General features: G+C 40.3%; 1 protein-coding gene across 1 annotated transcript in view; it reads left to right on the plus strand.

Moving 5' to 3' along the window:
* The window catches only part of LOC143290707 (potassium channel subfamily T member 2-like), a 116015-nt gene that overhangs the window by 62452 nt on the left and 36478 nt on the right, over positions 1–17085 (plus strand). The window contains exons 16-18 of the mRNA XM_076600222.1: positions 1261–1463; positions 3009–3149; positions 16480–16639. Of these exons, the coding sequence (XP_076456337.1) occupies positions 1261–1463; positions 3009–3149; positions 16480–16639 (504 nt within the window). The remainder of the gene's footprint in view (positions 1–1260; positions 1464–3008; positions 3150–16479; positions 16640–17085) is intronic.

A 17085-nucleotide genomic window follows, 5' to 3' on the forward strand; every position in this document is an offset into this window, starting at 1 on the left:
CAAAGCACTTAGAGCTTTTTTCTGCATGTATTATAGAGCTAAATAAAGACAATTTATTATTATTGTTGTTATTATCATTATTATGATCATTATTATGATCATCATTATTAGTGTGAAGATGAACATTTAGCTTTTATGTTGTTGTTGTTGAGTTTTTTCCCCCTGTATTCAGTCTTCTTTTTCCCTGAATTTATGGCTGCCCTTTTTATTCTGTCTGCAAGAGTATTTGTTTCACTATCAAAATGGATTTTTCTACTGAATTTTGCCAGGGACAACCCTTTTGGTTCCATTAATTCTTTTACGAGTGCTAAGTGCATGCTGTACACAGGAGCTCCGTTTAACATCTCATACAAATGACTAGTATCCAGACCACCACTCAAAGTCTAGTTGAGGGGAAAAAAATTCTGTTGAGCATGGGATTTGATCCTATGCCCTCAGATTCTCACACATCCTAGGCAGACACATTATCACTAGGCTATCTCTCCACTTACTGAGCAATGAATATGATAGTCAGTCATGTCTGACTGTGACATCAGAACAGCAGAGGAGGCAACTACTGTCCCAACTATCTAGGCTAAATAATAATAATTTTAAAAAAAGATTATAGTAGAGTCTTGCCCAATTTATTTCCCCACTCTTGTTGTAAGTGAACGCCCATTTCAGTGGATAAACCTTTTCTGATACAGCTCTCACTTTGCTGTTGGCCCAACTGTAAGCTTACGTCAGTTTCTGATGTAAGGTGTGATTTGAGGCCCAACTGTAAACTTTTGTCGGTGTCTGATGTAAGGTGTGTGTTGATCGGCTTTGGATCCACTCTGTTTGTGAATACCCAGATTCAAACACTCCACTGTTGGCCACCATTCTTTCTCTGTCTCTGGACCTTTCATTTGGAATGAACTTCCTCTTCTGCTTCATGATGTCTCCTCCCTCAGCTGTTTGAAGTCTGGCCTTAAAACCCACCTCTTTCCAAGATAGCCCCCCTTCCCTGCCTTTTCTTCGTCTTCAGTTTCTCAAGTTTAGATTTATGTATGCATGTGAATGACTGGTGTGAAAGCGATTTGATTTGTCTCTGCACAAGTTTCAGCGCTATATAAATACTTATTATTTGAGGCCCAACTGTAAGCTTATGTCAGTTTCTGATGTAAGGTGTGTGTTAAGGCCCAACTATAAACTTATGTCAGTCTCTGATGTGAGCTGTGTTTAGGCCCAACAGTAAGTTTATGTGGATGAGTACCAGGCTGATTGACCTTGCTGGTGCAGACTGGGCGTGTGCCTGCTGGCTGTCCTGGACAGCACCAACAACCAGCTCTGCCTCAAGCTGAACCCCGGCCCGGACTACATCCTCAAGGGAAGCGACTACTGCTTCTACATGAGCCTGACCAAGGAGGAGTACACCCGTATCACCATGCCTCTCAGCAACCAACCCGCCTCCCCCATGACGGCGGAGCGCATCGAGACCATCGGTAGGTTCTGACAGTGATTGATTGCTTCACTGACGGGCGCAATAGATTGGTTTAAGCAATGGGCTTTCAGTCTGAGGGTCCCGGGTTCAAATCTCAGTAACAGTGCCTGGTGGGTAAAGGGTGGAGATTTTTCCAATTTCCCAGGCCAACCTTTGTGCAGACCTGCTACTGCCTGAACCCTCTTTGTGTGTATACGGCAAGCAGAAGATCAAACATGCACGTTAAAGATCCTGTAATCTGTGTCAGCATTCGGTGGGTTTTGGAAACAAAAACATACCCAGCATGCACGCCCCTGAAACCGTATGTGGTTGCCTACATGGTGGGGTAAAAATGGTAACACATGTAAAATCCCACCCGCAGCTAGCAGTACTAGTGTGGGCAGTCCACAAGGAACTATCAGTGATGCATTATAAGTTCTGCTTTCACTTGGAAATCAAAGAAGAGAACTCGCTTTGTGATAAGTTGAGTATTTATTGAAATCATTTCATGCTTATGATATTAATTTTTGTGAATGTATTTGCAAACAAATCACAAGCACTCAGTATAGAAACAGAAACAGAAAAGGAGCAATAATCCTTGGCCTCTTCTTCATCAGAATTATCAGAATTATCTTTTGAAGCATTGTGCAAGTTTTCTTCTTCATTGTCTACATTGTTCATAATTTTCTCGAATGTTGAAAAGGATTGCAAGAAGACCTGTTTCAATTCTTGGGAGAACAAAACGATTTGGCAAGAACTGTATGATTCAGTGAGTTGGAAAAGGGAAGAAAATCACTGTCCTGAACCCATCCTGAGCTTATCAAACATCAGTCAGTGGTTCTCTTCCTTCTAAATAGACACACAAATGTTTGATGAAAAAAAACCTGTAAATCTGACGGAGATAGGTGCCACAGAAGTCTCCGAGAACTTCGTTGATTTAACGGAAGTGGCAGTCAGGGAAGTGAAAAAAAAAAAAGATTTATGCCCAAACGAACGGGCACAATAGCTGAGTTGATAAAGTGTTGGACTTTCAGTCTGAGGGTCCCGGGTTCGAATCTCGGTAACGGCTCCTGGTGGGTAAAGGGTGCAGATTTTTCCAATTTCCCAGGTCAACATATGTCCAGACCTGCTAGTGCCTGAAACCCTTCATGTGTGTACGCATGCACAAGATCAGATATGCACGTTAAAGATCCTTTAATGCTTGTCAGTGTTCGGTAGGTTATGGAAGCAAAAACATACCCAGCATGCACACCCCCGAAAACAAAAGAGAGTATGGCTGCCTACACGGCAGGGTTGATAAACAAAACGGTAATACACGTAAAATATTACATGTCTTTCTGAGTGTGTTTGTGTGCGTGCCTGAAATCTGATTGAATGACTCCAGAAACGAATGAGAGCCCAACGGCAGCTGTCAGTCAGCTCTACCCAGGCAGGCAGCCTGTTGTGCAAATGATCCTGTGTTTGTAAAGCACCTAGAGCTTGGTCTCTGACTGAGGATAGGGGCTATATAAGTATCCATATCTTCATCAAACTAGAGGAGTGAGAAAAATAAACCAATTGCCAACAGAACGACTGGCAGCCAACCTACAGCAGTTCATGCAGACTGAGATGGACGAGGATGAGGAGGAGGATGAGGAGAGTGTGTTCAGCACCATCACCAGCAACATGGGCAACTTCATCTCCAAGAAAGCCCAGGATGACGTGGAGGGTGAGAGCTCTTTGTGTCTGTGTTCGTGTCTGTCTGTCTGTGTGTGTATGTGTGTGTCTTTCTGTCTGTGTTTGTGTGTGTGTGTGTCTGTCTGTCTGTGTATGTGTGTGTGTGTGAGAGAGAGAGAGAGAGAGAGAACAAGAACAAAAACTTTAATCTCCAGGCCTCCGGCCCCTAGAAAGAGGTCAAAAGTACATAATATGGTGATCACGCAGCGACAACAAAATGTAAAATACATACTAACTTAAACCTGTAGAACAAAAGTGTTTTTCGTGCATAGTAAATTAAGTCGAACTTTCTTGTTTCACAGAATTCCTGTCATATCTTCAGGGCATTAAATATATAAATGCAGAGTTTACGAATACTGCACACAGAACCATTCTTCAGCAAGTGAACATACGATTGACCTTCAGAGTTCAGATGTTTTTGCCGCAGGTTATTGTAAAGGATACAATTGTTTATAAAATGGTTTTCATCTTCGACCACATTACAACGTTTACATGCGTAATTTGAATTACATTTGAATGTTCACCTGAAAAATGATCCATTTATTGGAAGCAAACCAAGCTGTAATTTTACCAAACAGTCCCAAAAACACTTTTTATCCACAAAGTCAAAATATTGCTCGCACTGAAAACCAGTTTTAAACAGTCTAGTTATATATCTCTAGGCATTACTGACTCATCCCACTCTTGCATAAATATATCTTTCATTCTTTGCTTAAATAATGACAAAAAAGTTTGCTCACAACCAACGCCTTGTTGCAACCAAACATATCCAGACCCAAGTCTAAATAAATTATTTTTTAGTAAAGATACCCAGCATTTTTTCCCCTTTCGTCCAGGTTAAACAACATCAAATATGCCTGTCTGGGTAATCGGTGCACATTCATATTCAACAACCTTAACTAGTACTTGATACACCTGATAGCACTATTTAAATACAGTGGATAATGTCCTAGTTCGCTGTATACAAACTTGTTTGGTAATCTAAGTGGTATGTTCAGAAAACGTTAACATGCAAAGGAATGAACCATCTCAATGTTATCAAGTCTGTTAAGACCCCACACCTTAGAAGCGTACAAAAGAATGTGTTGTACCTGAACATCAAATATTTTGAAAAAAACATCCTTTGGAGATATCATTCAATTTTGTTATATGTTTTATACAGTCAATGCATGAATGTTTGCCTTTTACTGCTAAAGTCTCTACTCCTTTGTTTATACTCATTTTTGTCATAAAAACAAACCCTAGATAATTATGTTCATTCACTACTTCTAAAGCATTTCCATCGAGATTCCACTTTTCATATCTTCCCAAAAAGCCACCTTTTCGAAAAACCATCACTTCAGTCTTGTCAGTACTTACATTCAAGAAGAGTGTTTTACATGCATTATTCAGAATATTAATTTGATTTTGCAGACCAGTCGCAGTGTTAGATAGCAATACTATATCATCCACAAACAGAAGAATGTACAGCTCTAATAAATAAGGCAAAAACTGAATTCCATGAATACCACTGATTTGAATTGCTGATGCAATTTCGTTAACTGACAGCGAAAACAATATAGGGCTTAACATACATTCTTGCCTTAGGCCAACGGGACAATCAAAAAGCTCACTTGACTTATCTTCAATACGTACACAAGACGTAACACATACATAGCAATGATAGCATTCATAAATTTCCCATTTAAACCTTTCTGAATCAAAATATGAGAAGAGAAAAAGAGAGAGATTGTATTTATGAGATACAGATGGAGGGGGAGAGAAAGAGAGAGAGAGAGGAGGGAGAGACAGAGAGAAAACATCTGCATTAAAATTCATCATTTGTATTAGAGAGAAAATATCTGCATTGAAAGTCATTTTCTTTACAGGAAGTGTTTCCCACAGTGGTAAGATGAAAACGATATATAGTCTTGTTTATCTGAAATATGATGGGATGTGGAGAACTGCTTTTATTGCCCACGTAAAGAGACTTGATAAAAGCTTTGGTGATTCATCGCTTGCAGAGTCAAGTAGAGTTGATCCATGATTGATGGATGATAGAATGCATATGTACAGTTTAAATTTTGTCTGCTACAGTCAGTGTTGTCTGCTGCAGTAGTGTTGTCACTGCCGGTGTAGTCTACCGGTGCTATCTGCTACAGAAGTGTTGTCAACTGCTGGTGTTATCTGCTAGAGCAGTGTTGTCACTGCCTGTGTAGTCTGATATGGTAGTACTGCATTTGCCAGTGTAGTCTGCTACAGAAGTGTTGTCACTGCCGGTGTAGTCCGATATGGTAGTACTGCATTTGCCGGTGTAGTCTGCTACAGTAGTGTTGTCACTGCCAGTGTAGTCTGTCGGTGTTATCTGCTACAGAAGTATTGTCACTGCCGGTGTAGTCTGTTATAGTAGTGTTGTCATTGCCAGTGTTATCTGTTACGGTAGTGTTGTCACTGCCAGTGTAGTCTTTCAGTGTTATCTGTTATGGTAGTGTTGTCACTGCCAGTGTAGTCTTCCAGTGTTATCTGTTACGGTAGTGTTGTCACTGCCGGTGTAGTCTTCCAGTGTTATCTGTTACGGTAGTGTTGTCACTGCCGGTGTAGTCTTTCAGTGTTATCTGTTATGGTAGTGTTGTCACTGCCAGTGTAGTCTTTCAGTGTTATCTGTTATGGTAGTGTTGTCACTGCCAGTGTAGTCTTTCAGTGTTATCTGTTATGGTAGTGTTGTCACTGCCGGTGTAGTCTTCCAGTGTTATCTGTTACGGTAGTGTTGTCACTGCCGGTGTAGTCTTCCAGTGTTATCTGTTACGGTAGTGTTGTCACTGCCGGTGTAGTCTTCCAGTGTTATCTGTTACGGTAGTGTTGTCACTGCTGGTGTAGTCTTCCAGTGTTATCTGTTATGGTAGTGTTGTCACTACTGGTGTAGTCTGTTATGGTAGTGTTGTCACTACTGGTGTAGTCTGTTATGGTAGTGTTGTCATTGCCAGTGTAGTCTGCTACAGTAGTGTTGTCACTGCCAGTGTAGTCTGCCGGTGTTATCTGCTACAGAAGTACTGTCACTGCCGGTGTAATCTGTTATGGTAGTGTTGTCACTACTGGTGTAGTCTGTTATGGTAGTGTTGTCATTGCCAGTGTAGTCTGCTACAGTAGTGTTGTCACTGCCAGTGTAGTCTGCCGGTGTTATCTGCTACAGAAGTACTGTCACTGCCGGTGTAGTCTTCCAGTGTTATCTGTTACGGTAGTGTTGTCACTTCCGGTGTAGTCTTCCAGTGTTATATGTTATGATAGTGTTGTCACTGCTGGTGTAGTCTGTTACGGTAGTGTTGTCACTTCCGGTGTAATCTTCCAGTGTTATCTGTTACGGTAGTGTTGTCACTGCCGGTGTAGTCTTCCAGTGTTATCTGTTACGGTAGTGTTGTCACTGCCGGTGTAGTCTTCCAGTGTTATCTGTTATGGTAGTGTTGTCACTACTGGTGTAGTCTGTTATGGTAGTGTTGTCATTGCCAGTGTAGTCTTCCAGTGTTATCTGTTACGGTAGTGTTGTCACTGCCAGTGTAGTCTTCCAGTGTTATCTGTTACGGTAGTGTTGTCACTGCCGGTGTAGTCTTTCAGTGTTATCTGTTATGGTAGTGTTGTCACTACTGGTGTAGTCTGCTACAGTAGTGTTGTCACTGCCGGTGTAGTCTGTTATGGTAGTGTTGTCACTGCCGGTGTAGTCTTCCAGTGTTATCTGTTACGGTAGTGTTGTCACTTCCGGTGTAGTCTTCCAGTGTTATATGTTACGGTAGTGTTGTCACTTCCGGTGTAGTCTTCCAGTGTTATATGTTATGATAGTGTTGTCACTGCCGGTGTAGTCTGTTACGGTAGTGTTGTCACTGCCGGTGTAGTCTGTTACGGTAGTGTTGTCACTTCCGGTGTAATCTTCCAGTGTTATCTGTTACGGTAGTGTTGTCACTGCCGGTGTAGTCTTCCAGTGTTATCTGTTACGGTAGTGTTGTCACTGCCAGTGTAGTCTTCCAGTGTTATCTGTTACAGTAGTGTTTTCACTGCCGGTGTAGTCTTCCAGTGTTATCTGTTACGGTAGTGTTGTCACTGCCGGTGTAGTCTTCCAGTGTTATCTGTTACGGTAGTGTTGTCACTGCTGGTGTAGTCTTCCAGTGTTATCTGTTATGGTAGTGTTGTCACTACTGGTGTAGTCTGTTATGGTAGTGTTGTCACTACTGGTGTAGTCTGTTATGGTAGTGTTGTCATTGCCAGTGTAGTCTGCTACAGTAGTGTTGTCACTGCCAGTGTAGTCTGCCGGTGTTATCTGCTACAGAAGTACTGTCACTGCCGGTGTAATCTGTTATGGTAGTGTTGTCACTGCCGGTGTAGTCTTCCAGTGTTATCTGTTACGGTAGTGTTGTCACTTCCGGTGTAGTCTTCCAGTGTTATATGTTACGGTAGTGTTGTCACTTCCGGTGTAGTCTTCCAGTGTTATATGTTATGATAGTGTTGTCACTGCCGGTGTAGTCTGTTACGGTAGTGTTGTCACTGCCGGTGTAGTCTGTTACGGTAGTGTTGTCACTTCCGGTGTAATCTTCCAGTGTTATCTGTTACGGTAGTGTTGTCACTGCCGGTGTAGTCTTCCAGTGTTATCTGTTACGGTAGTGTTGTCACTGCCAGTGTAGTCTTCCAGTGTTATCTGTTACGGTAGTGTTTTCACTGCCGGTGTAGTCTTCCAGTGTTATCTGTTATGATAGTGTTGTCACTGCTGGTGTAGTCTGTTACAGCAGTGTTGTCATTGCCAGTGTAGTCTGCTACAGTAGTGTTGTCACTGCCAGTGTAGTCTTCCAGTGTTATCTGTTACGGTAGTGTTGTCACTTCCGGTGTTATCTGTTACGGTAGTGTTGTCACTGCCGGTGTAGTCTTTCAGTGTTATCTGTTATGGTAGTGTTGTCACTACTGGTGTAGTCTTCCAGTGTTATCTGTTATGGTAGTGTTGTCACTGCCGGTGTAGTCTTCCAGTGTTATCTGTTACGGTAGTGTTGTCACTGCCGGTGTAGTCTGTTACGGTAGTGTTGTCACTGCCGGTGTAGTCTGTTATGGTAGTGTTGTCACTGCCGGTGTAGTCTTCCAGTGTTATCTGTTACGGTAGTTTTGTCACTTCCGGTGTAGTCTTCCAGTGTTATATGTTACAGTAGTGTTGTCACTTCCGGTGTAGTCTTCCAGTGTTATATGTTACGGTAGTGTTGTCACTGCCGGTGTAGTCTGTTACGGTAGTGTTGTCACTGCCGGTGTAGTCTGTTACGGTAGTGTTGTCACTTCCGGTGTAATCTTCCAGTGTTATCTGTTACGGTAGTGTTGTCACTGCCGGTGTAGTCTTCCAGTGTTATCTGTTACGGTAGTGTTGTCACTGCCGGTGTAGTCTGTTACGGTAGTGTTGTCACTTCCGGTGTAGTCTTCCAGTGTTATCTGTTATGATAGTGTTGTCACTGCCGGTGTAGTCTGTTACGATAGTGATGTCACTTCCGGTGTAGTCTTCCAGTGTTATCTGTTACGGTTATGTTGCCACTGCCAGTGTAGTCTTCCAGTGTTATCTGTTACAGTAGTGTTTTCACTGCCAGTGTAGTCTTCCAGTGTTATCTGTTATGATAGTGTTGTCACTGCTGGTGTTGTCTGTTACAGCAGTGTTTTCACTGCCAGTGTAGTCTTCCAGTGTTATCTGTTATGATAGTGATGTCACTGCCGGTGTAGTCTTCCAGTGTTATCTGTTACGGTAGTGTTGTCACTGCCGGTGTAGTCTGTTATGATAGTGTTGTCATTGCCGGTGTAGTCTGCTACAAGTGTTGTCACTGCTGGTGTAGTCTGCTACAGTAGTGTTGCTATTGCCAGTGTTATCCGCTACAGTTGTGTTGTCACTACCGGTATAGTCTGTTTCGGTTGTGTTGTCATTGCTGGTGTTGTCTGCTGCATTAGTGTTGTCACTGCCAGTTGACTGCTCTAGTGTTATCATTGCCAGTGTAGTCTGTTACGTTAGTGTTGTCATTGTGGTCTGATCTGCTACAGTAGTGTTGTCACTGCTAGTGTAGACTGCTAGTGTTGTTATTACCAGTGTTATCTGCTACAGTTGTGTTGTCACTACCGGTGTAGTCTGTTTCAGTAGTGTTGTCATTGCCTGTGGTGTCTGTTATGGTAGTGTTATCATTGCCGGTGTAGTCTGTTTCGGTAGTGTTGTCATTGCCGGTGTTATCTGCTACAGTAGTGTTATCATTGCTGGTGTTATCTGTTACGGTAGTGTTGTCATTGCCGGTGTTATATGTTACGGTAGTGTTGTCATTGCCGGTGTTATCTGCTACAGTTGTGTTGTCATTGCCGGTGTTATCTGCTACAGTAGTGTTATCATTGCTGGTGTTGTATGTTACGGTAGTGTTGTCATTGCCGGTGTTGTCTGCTGCATTAGCGTTGTCACTGCCAGTTGACTACTCTCGTGTTACTATTGCCGGTGTAGTCTGTTACCGTAGTGTTATCATTGCCGGTGTTACCTGTTACAGTAGTGTTGCAGTTGTAAGCTGCCTTTCCTCTTGTGCTTGTACTTTAATTTTTTTTTTTTTTTTTTTTTTTTTTTTTTTTTTTTTTTTTTTTGTACGCTTATAGTTGACTTCGTCAAGTTTTAAGTTTTTGCGCCTTATACATATTAGTAGTAGTAGTTTTTTTTTGTTTTTTTTTGTTTGTTTTTTTCCAAGGCCTGACTAAGCGTGTTGGGTTACGCTGCTGGTCAGGCATCTGCTTGGCAGATGTGGTGTAGCGTATATGGATTTGTCCGAACGCAGGGACGCCTTCTTGAGCTACTGAAACTGAAACTGTCATTGTCGGTGTAGTCTGTTATGGTAGTGTTGTCATTGCGGCGTTATCTGTTATGGTAGTGTTGTCATTGCTGGTGTTATCTGTTACAGTAGTGTTGTCATTGCTGGTGTTATCTGTTACAGTAGTGTTGTCAATGCCGGTGTTATCTGTTACAGTAGTGTTGTTATTGCCTGTGTTGTCTGCGAGAGTGGTGTTGTCATTGCCAGTGTTATCTGGTAGGGTAGGGTTGTCATTGCTGGTGCAGTCTTGTTACTGCTGGTTTCTACTACAGTAGTGATGTCAGTGTCAGTGTAGTCTGCGACAGAGGTGTTGTCACTGCCAGTGTCACCTGTAACATTAGTGTTGTCTTTGCTGATGTCATCTGCTACAGTTGTGTTGTCATTCCCAGTGTTATTGCTACAGTAGTGTTGTCACTGCCAGTGTTATTATAGTTTAATTAATTTATTTGTTTTTAAATGTTATTTATTTATTTATTGTATTTTATTTTATTTTACCTTCATGATTTACACAGACTAAGTTAGGCTGTCAAGGCGTTGAGCGCATCAGGTTTATATGTAAGTCGGGATTTGCTTCTTTAAAAAAATTGTTTTTAAAATGTACAGATATGGTGCAGTGTATAGTGAAACTAGATCTGTCGTCATGCGTTGTCTCCTTGGAACTGAAACTAAAGTTGGTTGGGGGTCGGGGTGGGCGGAGGGTCAGAGTGAGTTCCAGTCAGTCAGAGAGAGTGGATTTCAGTCCGCCATCTGTTCAGTCTGTGGAAGAAAGTGTGCCATCAGCTGAATGGTAGTTGGTAGGGGTACGGCTGTCAGAGAGGGTGGTGGTGTTTGGTTGTTTTCAGAGTAGTATGGGGATGGGATTTGGATCTTCACGGTTTGTTTCTGGAGGAGTATAGGGACGGGATTTTTTTCTTTAGGAATATAGTGATGGGATTTGGATCTTCATGGTTTGTTTTCAGAGGAGTATAGGGACGGGATTTAGGTCTTCATGGTATGTTCTCAGAGGAGTATAGGGATGGGATTTGGGTCTTCATAGTATATTTTCAGAGTAGTATGGGATTGGGATCTTCATGGTTTGTTTCTAAAGGAGTATAGGTACGGGACTTGGGTCTTCATGGTTTTTTGTAGAGGAGTATAGGGACGGGATTTGGATCTTCATGGTTTGTTTTCAGAGGAGTATAGGGACAGGATTTGGGTTTTTATGGTTTGTTTTCAGAGTAATATGGGGACGGGATTTGGATCTTCATGGTTTGTTTTCAGAGGAGTATAGGGATGGGATTTGTTTCTGGAGGAATATAGTGATGGGATTTGGATCTTCATGGTTTGTTTCTGGAGGAGTATAGGGATGGGATTTGGATCTTTGCGGTTTGTTTTCAGAGTAGTATGGGGATGGGATTGGGATCTTCATGGTTTGTTTTCAGAAGAGTATATGGACAGGATTTGGGGTTTTATGGTTTGTTTTCAGAGTAGTATGGGGATGGGATTTGGGTCTTCATGGTATGTTTCCAGAGGGATTTGGGTTGTCATGGTTTGTATCTGGAGGGATTTGGATCTTCATGGTTCGTTTCCGGAGGGATTTGGGTCTTCATGGTTTGTTTCTGGAGGGATTTGGGTCTTCATGGTTTGTTTCCGGAGTGTAGGGAAGAAAAAGAAACCTCCAGAGTTGACTGGAGAGGATGATAAGGTAATGGAGTGACAGATTGTGTGTGTGTGTGTATGTGGGTGCAACTGCGCACGTGTGCGCATGTGTATGTTGGTGGGGAAGGTGTGGTTTGTGGCTGAGAAAGTGAGAGGCAAGAAAGTGAGCGAGAAAGAAAGAAAAGTGATTAAGAGAGAGGTGAAGAATGGCACTGATGGGTTGTCACAGAGGGGGATGTAACTATTTGGGACTTTGTTGTTGTTGTTTGTGTGTTCATGTATGTGTATGATTGTCACTGGGATGTGTGACAGATTGGGTTTTTTGGGTTTTGTGTGTGAGTGTGTGTGTGTATGTGTGTGTGTGTTTCTGAAAAGAATCTCACTGTCATTATTGGTGTGTGTGTGTGTGAGTGTGTGTGTGAGTGTGTGTGTGTGAGTGAGATTGTGACGGGTACATGTGAAAGATTTGTTCACCAGACATTGAAACCTTGAAGACTGTTCTTGTGTTTTGATCTAATTTTGTGATTTTTTTTCCCTTATTTTTACTTTTATTTTTTAACATGGTGACTTCAGTGATATTATGGCCTCGGCAGTTGGCTGTGTCATTGGCAGCATGATGCGATTTGTGTGCTTGTGTGTGTGTGTGTGTATTTCCACTTAAAGAATTATTCCCAACTGATGATGCGTGCAGTTTTTGCAGTGCATTGTAAAGTACAACTATCATTTGTCAACTTTTTTGCAGAAAATGCTGAAGGTATTTGTGTTTGGTTGTTGTTTTTTGCCACTTGGCGGTGCCAGTGCAATATACAACAGCATTCTTGTACCTGCGACAGCTTCTGTCAATATATGCCATGATTATTTGTTGTTTTGCAGTTGATTGTATTGCGTTGAGTCATATTACATTGCAGTGTATTGTATAGTATTGTATTGTGTTGTAAAACATTCTTGTCATAACAGATTTTTCTGTGTGCAATTTAAGCTGTTGTCCCCAGGAGGAGAGAGTCTTAGTATAGTGCCAGCATTAAAAAAAACACATATATATATATATATATAAACCCACTGCTTTAACCTGTGTTCCTCTAAGTGTTTCTCTGTGAAAGTATGTCACTTTGTTGTCCTGGGTACTTTTTCAAGCGGTAAGGGATGCACACGGGACCCCAGTTTATCAATTCACCCGAAAGACTAGCACTTTGACCACCACACCATGTCTTGTGAAAGTGGGAGTAATCAAACCCGGGACCATTGCTGTGAAGTAGGTCGCTTCATCACCACACCACAGCTTCACATATATTTTCCTGTTCAGTAATTGCGTTTCATCTGTCTTTGCTGCTGTGCTGGCTTGCTGATTCACTTTTTGTTTATCATTCACTATATGTTGTCACTACTGAACTGTGGCTTTAAAGCTTTGTGACTGCTTTGGTTATTTTTTTCAGTTTTGAAGCCATTCATGTTAGTCACTCACATTTTGCTCCAACTTGTAAGGCAACTTTTTATTCATTGATTGGTGTGGTAGTACTTTATTTACTCTGTGTGTGTGTGTGTGTGTGTGTGTGTGTATCTGTTTATTCATATCTAAGTGCCTGTATCCCTGTGAATGTGTGTGTATGTATTTGTATAATCATGTCATCATTTTATCTGTTTCATCATTTTGAACTTGTGCTCAATGCCCCCCACGCCCCCCACCCCTCAGCGCCCCCGCCCCGCCCCGCTGCGCCCCACCCTCCCACTCCCTTCCACACACCCAGCCACCCACATCCCGCCACCCGCCCCCTACCCTCCACCCACAGCCCCTCCACCACCCCACCCGCCCCCTACCCTCCCCACCTCCAGCCACCAACACACCCCCACCCGCCCCCTACCCTCCCCACCTCCAGCCACCAACACCCCCCACCCGCCCCCTACCCTCCACTCACAGCCTGTCCACCACCCCACCCGCCTCCTAACCTCCCCACCTCCAGCCACCAACACCCCCCACCCACCCCCTACCCCACACCCCCAGCCACACTTAGAAACACATTTTAGTTAGTAGATCTCACAGTTTGGATGATTATTTTTAAAAAGACATTTTAAACAAAGTGGTTTAGCACGATGCGCCATGTTTTCATTGCTTCTGTTTGATTAGAATCAAAGACTGCCCATGAGCTGTGTGCTAGATTTATTTCAGTCAGTGGTAATCCTTTTATAGGAGTGTAAATTTGGAGGGAATACAGAGAGACCTTATAATCATAGAAAAGCTACAGCATTAAATTCATATGAATTGTATCAGTGTCACAGGAAAGATCTAAGACAATGTTGGAATGTATTCAGTTTCTGTAAAATTTAAAGCTTTGATAATACGATTCGAGGCATCAAGTTTTTGAATGTTTGTATTGAATATATGATGCAGATTTTTTTTACTTGCATTAAAATTGTGCAAAATAAGGTAATGCATCTGACTGATGAAATTGTGTACAAAAAATATATATACATTGGTTGAAATAGGTTGTGATTGTGTTATGGAAACAACCATTTCCTGATGCCAGCAACATATGCTTTTGGCTTTGCAATACAATTATGTGTGCTCATTGTATGAAGCTTTAGATGTAACTGATGCTCATTTTTCAGAAATTTGAAATCAGAATTCAAAAGAGAAAAATATTTTTAGCATTGATGTTTATGATTATTATACAGAGTACATTTTATAGCACCAGCCATAAGCTAATGATTGAGACATGGAGACAGTTTGCAATTTTACTCAGGTATGTTTTTGTAAAGATTGCTCTAAATACTGAACTGAGATTTCCAAGTTCTGTTTATTCCATGGAAGTGTCTGTAATCTGATTATGATTTTTTCATTTGTTTTCAGGTGGTTAAAAAAGAAAAAAAAAAAAAGTCTTGTTAGATTCAAGTGCACAGATCCAAATCAGTAAAATTGTCTGAAGTTGTCACTGTTCATTTTGGTTTGATGCTGAGTTATGTCAGTTATGTCTGACAATTTTTCTTGCCTTTGATTTCTGCATCATGCCCTCCATGGCGCAATACATCTTTGATCTGATCTTTAATCTGTGTGTGAAATAATGTGAGTGGGAAGGAGGTGTAGGCACGCCAGTGTGTATTTGCCATTTCAATATGTACAATATCAAACAGTATGATTGTGTATCTGGGTGCATGTCATTGGGTGTGATCATCGCTAAGACCATGTGATTTTATATGATCATGGCAGAAACATGGCAGAAACAGTTCCTGGTGATTGTGAAATCTTTATATGAATCTGTATCTAAATCGGCCTGAATGAAGCAGGAAAGAAAAAAATCAAACTGCCTGTGCTTTACCAATGTCTGGCAGGTCTAATAAACAACGGCAGCAAGCACATAAGAGAACTCTGTACTGCCAAAGTAATGCATACGCATAAACTATATTAGTTAAATTGCTTTGGGTCAAACATAACTTGACCATATGTGTCAAAAAGAACTTACTTTTTGTAAAGTCAAGTGAAGGCACAGCTTGACCTGAAGCAAATGATGATAGCAAAATCAACCATTCATGGAATTAAAGTGAGCATGTTTTATATTGTTTCTTGTTAATTTTTATGTGAGTTTATTTTTCTGTTATCTTGTTTTATTTCTTTTTTTTTATCTTTTTTTTTCATTTGTTGTTTGTATTATGTTAATTTTTCTTGTTTCATTTTATCATTTTATTATATTTCACTTGTCTTTTTTATATTTTTTTATTTTACTTTTTTAGTGTATTTCATTTCTTGTTTATTTAATGTTGATTTATCTTATTTTCTTCATTTTTAAGATTTGATTTACAGATATGATTTATAGATATTTTCTAAGAGTTTGTCCAATTCAGAAAATGGTGTCCACTGGATATTTTATTTAATTTCTTGATTATATATATATATATATATATATATATATATATATATATATATATATATATATTAATGTTTTTGAAATCTGAATTCATTTATCTATTATTTAAGTTATTATTAAAGTTTTTGGACAGCTTTTCCCATTCTGCACATGGCCTCCATAGGATGTTTAGTTCATTTCTTATTCATTATATTAATCTTATTTTATCTTTTGAAATATTATTTCATTCATTTATTATTATGACTGATATCATCATGATTGTTTTTTTTTTTTTTTATCTATTTCTTTATTCATCTATAATATCTATATTTTTGTTCTTTTTTTGTTGTTGATTATTTTACAGCACACCCTAATGTAAACATAGTGTTCAATGGATATTTTATTTGATCTTTTTTTTTTTCATTCATTTCTTTCATTTATTTATTCTATTTTATTTTACTTCTTAGTTTTTTGACAGCTGCTCCCATTTTGAACGTGGCATCCAGTGGCATATTTCATTTCGTTTATTTGTTATTTACTTCTTTTTTTCTTTTTTCTTTTTTTGACAGCTCGTCTCATTTTGAACATGGCATCCAACATCATATTTTATTTCATTTATTTATTTTATTTTTATTTATTTATTTATTTTTTTGACAACTCATCCCATTCTGAACACGCATCCAGTGGCATATTTCATTTCATTTATTTGTTATTTACTTTTTTTTTTTTTCGACAGCTCCTCCCATTCTGAATATGGCGCCCAACATTTATTTGTTATTCACTTTACTTTTTTTTTGTTTTTGTTTTTGACAGCTCATTCTATGCGGAAGATGACATCCAATGGCATATTTCATTTCATTTATTTGTTATTCACTTTTTTTTTCTTTTTTTTTTCTTTCTTTTTTGACAGCTCGTCCCATTCTGAACATGCATCCAGTGGAATATTTCATTTCATTTATTTGTTATTTACTTTTTTTTCTTCTTCTTTGTTTATTTTATTTTTTTTAATTTTTTTTTTTTTATACAGCTCGTCCTATTCTGAACATGGCATCCAACGGCATCAGAGCGGCTGTGGATGAGGGGCCCAAGCTGACAGAGGGGTCAACCACCATCACTCTGGAGCGGATGTACGAAACCACTTCTCCGGAACGCGTTTTCCAGCAGTATGGCGATGTGGGCCAAGACAGGTGGGGCTTGTGTGTGTTCTTCATGGGTGGTACACTGCTTGTGTTGTTACGAGGGTTTCTGCTTTGGTATTTTTTGTTGTTGTTTTTTTCTCCCTTTGTTTTGTTTCAGTACAAAGATGTCATGCACTTCGACAAAGCGTTTCCGAGTCTGGATCCTGAGTGCTGAATTTTGAGCATTGCAGAAATCAGTTACTTTCACCTGTTTGTTTTTTTGTGTATCTTTGTGCATATTGCCTGTGTGTGTGTATGTGTGTTTGTCTGCATTCATGGGCTTATGAAACATATTTTTGTTGTCGTTTGTTTCTTTCGAGTCTTTTTCTGTATTTGCACCTTTCTGTGTATGTGTGTAAAACAAGTTGTGCATATTGTGTGTTTTTCTGTGCGCTTTGGATATCCAAAAACATTTGTTTGGGTATGATATATACAGTGTACTGCAGTAGCATTTT

The sequence above is a fragment of the Babylonia areolata genome, chromosome 16, assembly GCF_041734735.1.
Source record: "Babylonia areolata isolate BAREFJ2019XMU chromosome 16, ASM4173473v1, whole genome shotgun sequence".
In the NCBI taxonomy this organism is placed as follows: Eukaryota; Metazoa; Mollusca; class Gastropoda; order Neogastropoda; family Buccinidae; genus Babylonia; species Babylonia areolata.